The following is a 15,736-nucleotide window of genomic DNA, read 5'->3' on the forward strand; positions in this document are numbered from 1 at the left end:
AAGTTTTAAAAAAGAATAATTAGAGGAGACTTGCTTTCTAGGATGCTAAGAAAAGACTTTACATACACTATTAGAGATTATAAAACATGGGAGATACATGTAGCTTGAAGTTTGCATAAAATTGATGTTTCCTCATGATTAGATTCAAATTATGATTTACTTTTTTGGGACACTATCGTCACAGCAATGATGTGTCCGCCTATGTGAATCAGCACCTGATACCAATTTGCTCTATTATAGTTGTTAATTTTATACAGTTAGTTAAGGTGCTCTTTAACAGATTTGTCTGCTATAAATTATTTTTCTCCATTAATACGCACCTTGGAGAGATGTGTGTAAACCATCACATGGAATCTGGAAGTTCCCCTTTGTTCTTAGATTCTTTTTCATACAGCTTGCTTTGGAAAAGGAAGGCTCTCATCTTTATCTACTGGTCTGATAAACTGGGGTAAACCCAGGCTCTACCACTTGGTGGATGTTTGCCAAAACATCCTCCTGGGCCAGAAGCATTGGCATAACTCATGAGCTTGCTAGAGATTCAGGCTTCATCCCGTATCTTCTGCATCAAAATCTGCATTTTAACCAGATCTTCCGTTCATTGTTGTACACATTAAAATTTGAGAGGTACCTTCTAACCCACCATGACTTTTGTATCAGAGAACTATACACAACTTAATCATGTATGATGTAAATAAAGCACTCAAAAATGTCCATGGCTGTTTGAGTGGCCTTACTTTTATGCTGCATTATCTAAAAAATATAGTATCTGCACTGTTTTTGTGGATGTTATACTGTCCTCTTTCCCCAGACTTACAGAATACATTAGGAAATACTTTTTTGTTAAAATAATCTTATGGGATAATTCCAGTCACTTGTATAAGTCAGAACCAGTTCTCTTTACTCTCTCATTTCAGCAGGATTGAAATTATCTCTGTCCATGTCTTCTTGGTAAGCATGTGTATTTTTTTCTTCCAGGGACGGTTGACATTCATGGATGTGGCCATAGAATTCTCTCTGGAGGAGTGGGAATGCCTGGACCCTGCTCAGCAGAATTTGTATAGGGATGTGATGTTAGAGAACTACACAAACCTGGTCTCCCTAGGTGAGGAGAACTTCAATATACCATTCCCATTCCACACTAATAATTTCATATTTTTTGTAAATTATTTTCTGGGTATTTCTGCTTTGCATAAATCAATTTCTGATCCTTATTTCTAAGAAAATCTTGGGGATTTTTGATATAGAAAAGAAAATATTCAAAGTGTTTTATCTTGACATTAATCTCACCTCTTTTTGAGCTGCAAATCTGTATGTTTCACTCTACATTAGTAGTAATTGCAGAAAGGTAATGGCATAAAATATTGTTGCCCATACCTTGAAATGCAATTTCCACCACCAATTTTTGATTCCATAGTACTGGATAGTAGAGGTGAGAACCCACAAATTTTAAGTGCTTTCTAAGTATTCTAAAGTTTCTGTCAGGAAAGAGTATTTTTCTAGAATTTTCTATATGTTCTCTTTTCTCTACTGAGCACAGTACTAGATTGGTAATTGGAGAATCTCAGTAAGAGTCATATGAATTTTTTCTAATAAACTAGGTCTTGCTGTCTCTAAACCAGACCTGATCTCCTGTCTGGAGCAAATAAATGAACCTTGGAAGGTGAAGAAATACATTGCAGTAGCCAAATACCCAGGTAGGTGGGAGTGAATGAGGCAGATGGCACAGGTCAGAGAGGTCCAAAATTTCAGGAGGAAGCCAGACCTTAAAATGGGGTTTGGGAAGCTGTGCTTCAATGAAAATGATTTCTAAGAAGCCTGGGTTTCTTTCCCTTGGTCTCACATAAGGGCATGTCTTGTCTTTGTTTTTTAATTCTCAAAGCACTGATTCCCCGTCAGTGATCTTCCTTGAAGGTTACAGTGAGAACCAAAGTTCTGTTTGTGGCTACAAGGGACAGCAGGATCTGAGTCCTGTGCTATTGCCTTTCAGGACATGGTAATATCTGTGTATTTTTGAGGAAGTCTCTGTGAAACAATTTTTTCATTTTCCTTTTGCACCACATCTGAAATGTGTGAGTGAAGTTGTGATATTAGAACTTGGTTCAGGTTTCCCAGGCACACCAGGAACAGATGTGGTATGTTTTCTGCTTTATGGTTTCCTACCCTATGGAGGTTTTAAATGTAATTTTACAGGAAATTCATACTCAGTAATTTATCAGAACTCTCTAAATATAGGAAGTTGAATGTTATTTTACTTCAAAATTCTCTTTTTGTATCAACTATGATAAATAATTTAAACTCTATATGCCCTAATTCCTCAAATTTAATGTAGCTTAAGGTATCTTTTTTCTACATTTCTTAAATATAGTGTGTCTTTGGGAAGCTTAGAACATTGTTGAGCATGTATTAGACTTCCACTTTTTACTTTATTTTTTAATAACTGTCATTTTGTAGTTTTCTCTTACTGAGTTTGAAGTTTACTGGAACTGTCTCATTCATACACACACACACACATACACGTGTGTAGATGTGCAACATTTTTTTACAAATAAAAGTTATATATAATTATTTTATACAATATAATTATTTGACATTTGTATACATTTGAAATGATTGATAAAATCAAGTTAATGAATATACCTATCACCTCACAATCACCTTTTTTTTTTTTTTTTGGTATGGAGAACACTTAAGGTCTACTGTCTTGGCAAATTTTAGGATACAAGTTATTATTTACTATAGCCATGGTGCTATACATTAAGTCTCCAAAATGTATTCATCAGATAACTAAAAGTTTGTGCCCTTTGAATATCTGTTTTCCCCAGCACAGGCCCTGGAAACCACATTTGTGTTCTTTACCTCAAACTTTTTAGCTTCCCTATATAAGTGAGATCACACAGTATTTGTCTTTCTGTGCCTGGCTTATTTCAGTTAGCATAATGTCCTTCAGGATCATCTGTATTGATGAAATGGCTGAGTAATATGTTTTGTGGCTACATAATATTCAGTAAAATATATATATATATATATATATATATATATACTGTGTATATATACCATATTTTCTTCATTCAGAATTTTATAAGCAGTTTGTTTTCATAGCTTGTCAATTGTGAATAATATTGCAAAGAACATAGGGGTACAGATATTTCTTAAAGATACTGATTTTTTTTTTTTTTTAGAGTCTCACTCTGTTGCCCGGGCTAGAGTGCTGTGGCATCAGAGTAGCTCACAGCAACCTCAAACTCCTGGCTCAAGCGATCCTCCTGCCTCAGCCTCCCGAGTAGCTGGGACTACAGGCACATACCACCACGTCCGGCTAATTTTTTCTATTTTTAGTTGCCCAGCTAATTTTTTCTGTTTGTAGTAGAGATGGGGTCCTAGTCTTGCTCAGGCTGGTCTCGAACTCCTGAGCTCAAGCGATCCTCCCTCTTTAGCGTCTTAGAGTGCTATGATTACAGACATGAGCAACCACACCCAGTGAAAGATACTGATTTTATTTCCTTTGGTTATATACACAGAAGTAGGATTGCTGGATTGTATGGCAATTCTAATTTTTCATTTTTTAATAGAACCTCAATACAGGTTTTGATAATGACTCCACCAATTTACAACTCACCAACAGTATAAAGGATTTCTTTTTCTTCACATGCTTGTCAAAATTTGTTATCTGCTCCTTGATATTAGCCATGCTAACATGTATGAAGTGGTATTAAGTGCCTAATGATTAGTGATGTTGAGCATCTTTTCATATACGTATGGCCATTTATATGTGTTTGTTGGGAAAAGATCTTTTCAGTCTTTCTCCTAATTTTAAATGGGGTTATTATCATTATTACTATTTTTGTCTGTTATCAGATATATGGTTTGCAACCATTTTCTCCCATCCTTTGTTTTCTTGTTTCATTGTCTTCTTCGGTGTACAAAAGATTTTTTAGTTTAGTGCAGTCCAACTTATTTATATTTACTTTTGTTGTCACATGTTTATTGTTGTATCCAAAAAATTCATTGCCAAGGTCATTATTAAGGAGGTTTTCCATATGTTTCTTTTATGATTTTTAAGGATTTGTGCTTTATATAAGTCTATATTTTGAATTAATTTTGGGGTATGGTATACAAGAAATGGTGTAATTGTATTTTTTTCTTGTGAGTATCCAGGTTTTCTAGCACCAAGTATTGAAGTATTGGTGAGACCATAGTTTCTGCACTGTGTGCTCTGGGTGCCCCTGTCAAAGATGAGTTGACTGTGCATGCATGGATTTTTTTCTGGGCTCTCTGTTTTATTCCATTGGTTTTTTTCTCATTTTTGTATGCACGTTCTAGTCTGATTTTATTACTATAGTTTTGAAATTAGTTTGAAATCAGAAAGTATGAGGCCTCCAGCTTTGTTCTTCTTCCTCAGTATTATTTTGGCTACTGAAAATATATTGTAGTTCCATTAAAATGTTAGGATTGTGTTTTTTTTTACTGTGAAAAAATGCCATTGAAATTTTGATAGGGAGTCCATTGAATCTTTAGATGACATTGCATAATATGGCACTTTAACAGTATTTATTCTGCTAGTATATAAACCTGTGAAATCTTTACATTTATTTGTGTCTTCAATTTCTTTGATCACCAACTTATATTTTTCAGTGTAAATCTCTTTCACCTTTTTAGTTAAATTTATTGCTAAAATGTTTATTATTTTTATGCTACTATAAATGAGATTATTTTCTTTTTTATTGGATAGTTTGTTACTGTATGAAAACACAAGTGACATTTGCATGTTAATTTAATATTCTGTTCATTTACTCAGTGCATTTTTTAGTTTAAACAGGGGTTTTTTTGTACTCTTTAGGGTTGTCTATATATATGATCATGTCATCTATACATAATGACTTTTTTTCTTTTTTATTTGATGGCTTTAAAAATTTTTTTCCCAATATTTTTGCCTAAGACTTCCAATGTTACGATAAAATAGAAGCATTGAAAGTGTGTACAATACAGCCTTACATTTGTGTCTCTGCATTTGAAGGAGCAAATGTGTCATCCACTTTTCATAAACCAATTTCAGCAGGTAAAGATGTTTCCTTTTTGGGTCCACAGCCTGATGGGTTATCCTCTGGACTTGCAAAGAATAGGGGTTCTAGCTGGCTTACAAGGCTGCTTCTAGGTCAGCTTTGATGCTTCCCTTCAGTGGGTCTGTTACCAGGGGCTTGGACAGTTGTCAATTCTGTCTTGTTCCTGGGCAGACTGGATTGCCCTCGGGACTTTGATCTGTAGGACAGGAAGATGCAGTTGGGTCTGCATATGGTGGGGAGGGTGTCAAGTATTTGTATGAGTGTGGCTCCCATTGAATATGTGAGAGGTTTTCCCCAGGGCACGGTATTGGTCCCTAGGTGTGCAGCACTGGCCATGCACTGTGGCTGAGAGAACTGGAACTGAGTTACGGCTGCTTCAGAGACCACAGTGAGTGCCAAGGTCTGTAGGCCTGCCTCCATGGACACAAATGGACATTCCCGGCAGGCCTCTGGAGAGGGAGGATCATCCCTAGACCATGGCTGGGAGGAGCTGAAGTTGCTTATAGAGTCACTTGAGAATTCTCAGTGGTACCAAGTGGAGTGAGCCATTTCTTGGTCTGTATCCAAGACCAGGGGTTCTCAAGTTTACCACGTGAATGAGGGCCTGCCTTCTCAAAATGACCCTCTTTGGTCTTGGGCTTTAGTATTATTTTACAACCTCTTTCCTGGATCTCAAAGCTTTTATAAAAGCAGTTAGATTTTGAGATGAGGGGTCTCATAATATCACCCAGGCTGGGCTCAAACTGCTGGACTAAAGTGATCCTATTTCCTCAGTCTCTGAGAAGCTGGAATTACATGTTTGAGCTACTGTGCCTGGCTTTCATAAAGTCATTTTTGTCCATGGATGGCTGCCAAACTTTATTTGCTGTGGGGAGACAGAAAAGTAGGAGACTTCCTATTCCACCATGTTGTTAATGTCACTCTCTCTATACAGTCGCACTTTCTATTTTGTTCTATATCAAATTTTACATCTAAACATTTCTTGTTTTGCAATGACATATTACTGCATTACATTTTTAAGTTATGTTCTTTGAGATAAGTTTATTGTGTATTTTGTTTTGCCTACACATTATAATTTTGGTTGAAATTTCAGGTTACTGTATACACTTTATCAATGCCTGGTTTAATTAAAATACAAATCAGCGATATCTCTATAGAAAATTATATACATTTTTTACCCATACATTTATATATTGGGGAACCCTGATTTATAATATGTGTGTGTGAATAATAGTTTTATATATAAAATATATCTCACACTCTAAGTGGCTTTATAAGAGCTTTGGGATCTAGGATCCCAAATATAAAAACATTTTTTATATATATAAATCATAGGTTTCCAGTGAATGAACCCTTGTTTTACTATTTAGTGTCCTTCTTTGTCTCGTGACAGTTTTGGCTTAAAGTAGTATGTTTTATGAAATAGGACAGCTTGTGACTCAAAATGTATTTTGCCTAATATGATTGTGACTCTCCTGCTCTCATTTGCTTAACCATTGCATGGAGTGTGTTTTTCCATCCTGCCACTTTCAGTCCATTTTTTGCCATTAGTTCTAAAGTGAGTCTGTTATAAAGAGAATATAGTTGGGTCTTGCTTTTTGAATTTCCTTAAACCCCTTTACTCAATTTTTTTCTTTTGTTTGAGAATTTTAATCTATAAATATTTAAATAATTGTTTGAGTTGAAAGGGCTTCCTATTGCCATTTTATTAATTGTTTTCTTTGATTCTTGCAGGTATTTTGTCCTTCTTTTCCTCATTTTCTGTCCTTTGTGTCTCATTGATTTTTGTAGTGACTTGTTTTGATCCTTTCTTTTTTAAAAATGTATCTCTATAGGTATTTTATTGTGGTTGCCATGTGGATTACATAAGAGCTCTAACAGTTACAACAATATACTTTAAACTTGTAAGTAACAGCTCTTCTTTACTTGTATACAAAAATTCTTCTTCATGACATCTGCCTTAAAATTTATGTTATTGATGTCTCTAATTGTATCTTCTTATACTGTATATCCATTAACAGATGTTTCTTTTTTGTTTGTTTGTTTGTTTTGAGACAGAATCTCACTCTGTTGCCTGGGCTAGAGTGCCATGGCATCAGCCTAGCTCACAGCAACCTCAAACTGTTGGGCTCAAGCGTTCCTCCTGCCTCACTCAGCCTCCCAAGTATCTGGGACTGCAGGCACGCACCACTATGCCCGGCTAATTTTTTTCTATATATATTTTTAGCTATCCAGATCATTTCTTTCTATTTTTGGTGGAGAAGGGGTCTCACTCTTGCTCAGGCTGGTCTTGAACTCCTGACCTTGTGTGATCCTCCCGCCTCAGCCTCCCAGGGTGCTAAGATTACAGGCATGAGCCACTGCACTCAGCCTAACAGATGTTTTTGATCATTTTTTTGCTTTTATCTTATAAACTTTAAAGCATGATTAAAAGCATTTTCTGCACCATTATTCTAATACTGCAGAACTTTATTGAGATGTACTTGCATCTCTTTCCCAGACAGGGTTTCTTTTATTTCAGAATATTAAGGGGATATAAAAATATTTTTTGTTACATTAATCACTTCTGTAATGCTTGAGTCATGACTACAGGTGTGCCCATCACCCAAATATTGTTCATTGTACCCATCAGGCAGGTTTTTGTTTCTCTCCTTCTTCCCCCTGCCCCCTGCTTGATTTCCACCAAGTTTTACTTTCCTCTGTGCACGTGTGTGCTTATCAGTTAGTTCCAATTTTATAATGAGTACGTGTGGTGTTTTTCCAATCTTGAGATACTTCACTTAGGATAATTGTCCCAAGTTAATATAAAGGATTGCAAAAGGCATTAATTGATCTTTTTTGTAGCTGAGTATACTCCATGGTATAAATATACCACATTTTATTAATCCAATCTTAAATTGATGGGCACTTGGGTTGATTCCACACGTTTGCTATTGTGAATTGTGCTGAAAAAAGTATTTGAGAGCAGGTGTCTTTTTGATAGAAAGACTTCTTTTCCTTTGGGTCGATACCTAGTAGTGGGATTGCGGGATCAAATGGTAGGTCTGCTTTTAGTTCTTTGAGAAATCTCCATACTGTTTTGCATACAGGTTGTACTAATTTGCAGTCCCACCAACAGTGTGTAAGGATTCCTTTATCTCTGCCTCCATGCCATCACCCCCTGCTCTCGTGTGCAATGTCTCTGCATGGATTCTGAGCAGCTCCCCACTAAGCGCAGAGGTCTACCGTGGGTGGGAGAGACTCCTCACAGTTCAAGCTGCCTGCAACTTTTATTCCTCTCCTAAAAAGCAGTGCTACTTCAATTCTGCTGTCTTCTCCTCTTCCCAGTAGTGTGAATTGTATTGGGATCCCCCTGGCTTAAGCTCTGAGGTGGGTGGTGCCTATAAGGGTCGGCTACACCTTGTTGGATTGAGTCAGTAGGTGCTGTAATGGGCTATATGGTCATTCTCCCTGTCAGTGGTGGATGCTTGCAGGAAAGAGCCCAGTGCAGAGGAGTTCTTTTGTGCCTGGAATAGGCTTCAGCCCCTTAGGAGAAGCATTTGACTATCCCAGACAGTGGGAGGGGCCTGCAGTCCCCAGGGGATTGCTTCCTCTCCAGCACAACAGAGGAGAGTGGGAGAGTGAGGCTGGGTGGGGTTAGGTTGAGCACGCCTGGAAGGTTCTGCAAACTCTTGGCAGGGATCAAAGTCCTATCCCAGGGCCCTGGGAAAAGCCACTGGGAGAGGGGCCAAAAGGATCTATCAAAACTAAAAAGACTGCTTATGGGGGAGGGGCTGTCTGTAGTTCACCAACTGGCTGTTTGGGTGAGCTCCGCCCCTCTCTCATTACCCCTGCCCTGAGGGGTTCCCTCCAGTGTCGGTTTGCAAATGGGCACAGAAACCTGCTTTGCTCAGCCACAGTGGGACCACAGTCTGGGAACTTTATGCTGGGGGATCCACTAGAGTCTGACAGAATGACTTTCCTGTCAGGGTACGGGCATTTCACCAGATTTCTGTGGCTCAAACCCCCACTGTACTCTCGCATCATTTCTTCCCATGTGGGCTCCCTTGCCTACCAAGTTAGTCTCTCAAATCTCTCCATTGTGCCCCTTAGGAATTCACTCAAGTCATGAGGGCACAGGATCCAGCCCGTGTGTCTTCTTCACTGGCATGTGTCTGCACAGAGTACCACAGGCAGGGGACTCCCAGACTGGGCAGCCCTGGGGCCACTACAGGTCCCCAGAGGTAAAGGTATAGGCCCTACTCTCCGTAAAAATGTCAGTTTGGAGAACACTGTAGGTGATGAGAGGCGGCTGCCCTCCCAGCTGCAGTGGGTGGCCAAGAGGAATAGAGCCAGGACCCTGGCTCCTCCAGTCGCCCCCCTTGGAAGGCAGCCTGTATGAAACGTCCAAGCTCCAGAGCCACTCCTGTTCTCCACACGATTCAGTGGGTGCAGCAGTGCCCATGCGCATAAATGTGGGGAAGCTCACATACAACTCAGTAGCCCACTGATTCCCAAAGGTGTGTAGGAAGGAGAAACGCAGTGCTCCCTTATTCCTTCACTGGGCTCTGAGCCTCTTGGGGTTTGATTCTCACCAGTTTCTTCTCGTCTCTTTCTTTTTCCTTTTTCGTGTTCTGCTTCACAGTTTCCCCCTGTGAAGTACGCAGCCGGCTCCGGCACCTCCTCCAAACTACACATGAGCTGTGCCCATTCTCCCTTTTGTTTATCTAAAACACTTTCTTCCCTCTGGGGTGCTCCAGCAAGTGATGGCTCTAGTAGGCCCTCTTGCCCTCTCCCCTCTTCAGTTAATTATTGTTATATAATTTTGTGTTGTTTTCTAGCATCATTTTATTTTCAGTGAAAGGGGCTTCCTTTGGCACTTCTTGTAGGGCAGATCTAGTGCTGACAGACTCTTTCAGCATCTGGTTATGTTGATAAATCTTTATTTTTTCTTCTTTTAGGAGGATAGTTTTGCTAGATACAGTATTTCTGCTGTGCAGTTTTTGTTCTTTAGACACTGTGACTATATAACCCAATTTTTTCTGCAGGGCAAAGTTTCTGATGATAAATCCACTGGTTCTCTCCTAGAAGCAAGCTTATAGATGACACATCACTCTTGTCTTGCAGCTTTTCAGATTCTCTTTTGTGTGACTTTCAAAGCTTTGCTTATAATGTCTTGTTATGGGTCTTTTTGTTTATCCTAGTTAAAGTGTGTTGAGCTTCTTGATTTCTTCATTCTCTTTCTTACATTTTAGAATTGCTCAGTCATTTCTATTTGTGTTCTTAAGCTCCACAGTTTGTTTTCTTGTATACTTTTTGTTGCTGTTCTAATTTTGCTCTATTCGTTTAGTTGTCTATGATTTCATTTCACTCATTATGCACTATTCAGATGGGCTTTTTAATTTTCTCAGGTAATTTATATACCATTATTTCTTTATAGTTAATATCTGATTATTTATTTTGTTTGTTTTATTGGGCTAGGATATTCTGATACTTTGTGTATGTTATGACCTTTGGTTGATATTTGGGGATTAAATAAAAATTCATCTGTTACAATCTTTAAAAAATGGCTTTGTCCTGGGAGATTGTGATATGAATTGCTTGGGCTACAGATTCTTGGAGCCTCCCAAATCTATTCTCAGGATGTTTATTCTGTGGAATTGTATTTTTATTTTCCAGGTAAAGTGATTTTTCCATGTTTTTTCTTAAGGCCCTGTAATCATTTGCTACACCTATTGTATGCCACTTGTACTGAAGTCTCTCTGCTGCTGTAACAGTCATTTACCTTTGTTTGCAGCAAACCCAGTCTACCTTCCAAAGCACAACACAATTGTGTTCAGCATTCTGTGTTATGGGAGACACTAACCAGTCTCTGGAAAGGCCCCTAAAAGTCCAAATATATATATGTGCCACAATTCTCTTTCTCTTTTTGGGTAGAATCCAGGAGTTGATTTTTTAAACCCATATAAACCATGCTATATTAATATTAGGAAGGGCAATGGTAGGTAAATGTAACAAACTTTTCTTCCTCTCCTATGTGCCTTTGGCATTGTGCTCTCCCAATATACTGCAAACATTTAATTGGTTTTAAAATTCACACAGAAGCAATTTGGGCAGCATGTTTTTTATTAATGTTATGTAGCTGTAACTGTATTAGGGCCTGTGGTACTTTACTATGCTCTCTTTATAATGTGCTTGCTATAATTTTATATGTTAGATTTGTAATAGATGTTCATCTAAGGCTGAAAAAAACAAGTGGGATAATTTGTTATTTTTATTTCTTTCAGCTGTGTCTTCTCATTACCCCCAAGACCATTTGCCAGGGAAAAGCCTGAAAGATTCATTCCAAAAAGTGCTACTGAGAAATTATGAAGGCTCTAGACTTCATAATTTAAGCTTAAGGAAAGACTGGGAAATTGTGGGTGCGTGCAAGGTGCAGGAAGAATGTTATAATGGATGTAACCAATTTTCAACAGGTAGCCATTGCAAAGTCATGAAATGTAATAAATGTTTCAAAGTCTTCAGAAAATTATCAGAACAAGATAGACATCAGATAAGACATACTGTAGAGAAAACTTTCAAATGTAAAGAATGTGGCAAAGCCATTAACAAATGTTCACACTGTACTGAATATAAGAGAATTTATACTAAAGAGAAACATTACAAATATATAGAATGTGGCAAAGTGTTCAAATGTTGCTCAGGCCACTCTAGTCATAAATCAAGTCATGTTGGCGGGAACCCCTACAAATGTGAAGAATGTGGCAAAGCTTTTAAGCAGTCTTCATACCTTAATATACATAAGAGAATTCACACTGGAGAGAAACCCTACAAATGTGAAGAATGTGGCAAAGCTTTTATCCAGCATTCAAACCTGACCAGACATAAGACAAGTCATACTACAGAGAAACCCTACAAATGTGAAGAATGTGGCAAAGCTTTTATCCAGCGTTCAACCCTGACCACACATAAGACAATTCATACTGGAGAGAAACCTTACAAATGTGAAGAATGTGGCAAAGCCTTTAAGTGGCGTTCAGTACTTACCAAACATAAGAGAATTCATACTGGAGAGAAACCCTACAAATGTGAAGAATGTGACAAAGCTTTTAACCGGTGTTCAACCCTGACCATACATGGGACAGTTCATACTGGAGAGAAACCCTACAAATGTGAAGAATGTGGCAAAGCTTTTATCCAGCTTTCAAACCTGACCACACATAAGAGAATTCACACCAGAGAGAAATCCTACAAATGTGAAGAATGTGGCAAAATCTTTAACTGGTGTTCACTACTTACCAAACATAAGAGAATTCACACTAGAGAGAAACCCTACAATTGCAAAGAATGTGGCAAAGCCTTTCGCTGGTGTTCAATGCTTACCAAACATAAGAGAATTCATACTGGAGAGAAACCCTACAAATGTGAAGAATGTGGCAAAGCTTTTAACTTGTGTTCAACCCTGACCAAACATAAAAGAATTCATACTGGAGAGAAACCCTACATATGTGAAGAATGTGGCAAAGCTTTTAACTTGTGTTCAACCCTGACCAAACATAAAAGAATTCATACTGGAGAGAAACCCTACAAATGTGAAGAATGTGGCAAAGCCTTTAAGTGGTGTTCAACACTTACCAAACATAAGAGAATTCATACTGGAGAGAAACCCTACAAATGTGAGGAATGTGGCAAAGCTTTTAACCGGCGTTCAAACCTGACCACACATAAAAGAATTCATACTGGAGAGAAACCCTACATATGTGAAGAATGTGGCAAAGCTTTTAACTCGTGTTCAATCCTGACCACACATAAAAGAATTCATACTGGAGAGAAACCCTACAAATGTGAAGACTGTGGCAAAGCTTTTAACCAGTGTTCAACCCTGAGCAAACATAAGACAATTCATTCTGGAGAGAAACCCTACAAATGTGAATGATGTGGCAAAGCCTTTACCCAGTACTCTTACCTTACTATACATGAGAGAATTCATACCTGAGAAAAATCCTGTAAAATGTAAACAATGTGGCATATCCTTTAATAACTGTTCACATATTATTTGACATGACAGGGGTCATACTGGATAAAAGCAGTATAAATGTAAAGAGTGTTGAAACACCTTCCACAAAATAAAAGTCTTAGAGTGCACCATGGTATTGATACAGGGAAAAAAATTAGAAGTATAAGGACTGGTGCAATACATTTACTTATATCGCAGATCTTATTTATTGTACACAGGATTAATAATGGAAGGTAAACCCCTAACAACTGCTTAAACTGCATTGAACTTCACAGAACAAATGGCGAAATTTGTTTAGGCCAACTTCTCTTTATTTGTTGTCTTTTTCACTTTTTGTTATTTACATAACTGAAGTGACAGACAATTGGGCCAATCTAGATAAACACTGAAGATGCTTCATAAGTCATCAGGTTGTTTTGACATTTACTGGAAAGAAAAAACATGACAGCACTAGGTGTATAATAGATGTTACATAATTAGCAGTGAGTATTTCTGTTAAAGGGATTTTTGGCTCCAAGTAAGAGACTGAAAACAGCCAGGTGAAGAAATGACATTGATTCTGCATGTGCAGAGAAATTACTTGTTTAGAGGCTGCAAAATTTACTGTCTGAATTTAGAAAGGGGAATTCTACTTCTTTTCATTTCCTAATTGTGTCCAGTTTGTTGCTGTGTGTTTATGTTCACCCCCAGCTACACATGCACCTCAGTCCTTCTTCTTTGCCTGTTCTATGGCTACAGCTTTCTCACCGTTCTCCCCACCCCAGGTCATTTCACACAGTACTTTATAAGTTCTTATGAGACCTTAGGATTTTTTTTCATGTGGTCAATTTTTTTTATATGGAGAGTTTGAGACAATTTATAGGTTATAAATGCAACATTCTGATCCCTTAAGTGAGGTAAGGAGGATTCAGAGGCCATGGACAAGAGGGTTAAGTCAAGCAGTTAGCATTGTTTGTCTTTGTTTGTAAAAGGAAGAAGTTACTAGATCCTAACACAAAATGTGGTAAATATAAAATTACTTGTATTAGGTAAAGCATTAATAAGAGTGAGCTATATATTGTGAATGCTATGTAAGGAAAAATAACAGTTCCTAAATATCCTTAGAGAAAGCATTTCTTAGAAATAAATTCTGAATGAAAGATCATGGTCAGTTTTGAATTTTGAAATTAATTATTTTATGAAATACCTTAGCAAAACTTATGTTTATAGGGAGAATCTTTTATTTTTGAGTGTGTATGCTAAGTGTTGGACAGTAATAAAATGACCTGTATGGATTTAAAATTTGGAATAATCTTTTTTTCAGATTGATACTACAATCTTGACAAAATTTCACTCTTATATCTTACTTTATTTTAATAGGTACAACTCACAGTGCACTGTTTTCATTTTTAGTCACCCAACCATAGCCAACTATTGCGTCATTCTCTCTAGAAAAATCTGAGATCACAGCAGGTTTTGGATTAAAACATCTTCTCAGTGATTTTTGGATGCAAACTTGTTTTTCATGTTCACAGTGTGGACAGAGATGGAACCATTACCACCACCTCTGTCTTAGTTGTCTTCCATACATCACCATCAGCACAAAGAACGCCATGAACCATACGTTTAAATGCATTGGCCACTGCCATTTTTTGGTACTAGGTTCTGAACATACTGGTAAATATTAGAGTTTCTATACTTATGACCAAGAAATGGAATAAGAAGATCATGAAAACTACATTTTTTGATGGAGTTTAGCCAAGCTTATGACAAAGGCACAGACGCAATCTTTAGAATATTGCCAGCATTCCACAATTTTTCAACATTTATTTTTAAATTGGCAGGTACTATTTATGTATTTCTTATGTAAAACATGATGTTTTCAAGTATATATACATTATTAAATGCTTAATTCTAGCCAATTAACTAGCATTATGCCTCACATAGTTATTTTTGTGGTGAGAACATTTAACATCTAGTGTTTTAGCATTTTTTAAATATGCATTATGTAATCATTAACTATAGTCACCATGCTGCACAGTAGGTGTCTTGAACTTATTCCTCCTAACTGTAATTATGTATCTTTTGACAGTTATCTCTCCAAGCTCCCATCCTTCCTAAAAACTCCAGCTTCTGGTAATGCCATTCTACTCTCTAGTTTAATGAGATCAACTTGTTTAGATTACACATTTGAATGAGATCATCAGATACTTGTATTTCTATGCCTGGCTTATTTCCATTAACATGTTCTCCAGGTTCATCCATTTGATGGAAAATTACAGGATTTTTATGTGTAATATCTCATTATATATGTATAAATATTACACACATACACATTTTCTTTATCCATGTATTTCATTATGAACACTTAGGTCAATTCCATATCTTGGCTATTATAAATCAGACTGCAATTAATGTAAGAGTACAGCTCTTCCTTCAGAATACTAATCTTATATTTTTGGATGTATACTTAATTATGCAATTGCTGTATCACATGGTAGTTTAGGTTTTTTTTAACTTTTGAGAATTCTCCCAACTTTTTTCCATCAGGTAGCATTGATTTACAATCACACCAACAGCTTTCAAGTGTTTCCTTTTCTCCACATCTTTATCAATACTTACTATCTTTTCTATTTTAATGGTAGTCATTCTAACAAGATTGACTGGTTGATATGGTGGCTTAGATTTGCCTTTCCCTGAT

General features: G+C 37.2%; 1 protein-coding gene across 1 annotated transcript in view; it reads left to right on the forward strand.

Moving 5' to 3' along the window:
* Positions 1-987: 987 nt before the first annotated feature.
* Positions 988-15,736, forward strand: part of LOC138382390 (zinc finger protein 43-like) — a 165,943-nt gene continuing 151,194 nt past the window's right edge. Inside the window, exons 1-4 of the mRNA XM_069466914.1 lie at positions 988-1,102; positions 1,599-1,694; positions 11,327-11,662; positions 11,744-12,913. Coding sequence (XP_069323015.1) covers positions 991-1,102; positions 1,599-1,694; positions 11,327-11,662; positions 11,744-12,913 — 1,714 coding nt within the window. The 5' untranslated portion in view covers positions 988-990. The remainder of the gene's footprint in view (positions 1,103-1,598; positions 1,695-11,326; positions 11,663-11,743; positions 12,914-15,736) is intronic.

Source organism: Eulemur rufifrons, chromosome 4, assembly GCF_041146395.1.
Source record: "Eulemur rufifrons isolate Redbay chromosome 4, OSU_ERuf_1, whole genome shotgun sequence".
Lineage (NCBI taxonomy): Eukaryota > Metazoa > Chordata > Mammalia > Primates > Lemuridae > Eulemur > Eulemur rufifrons.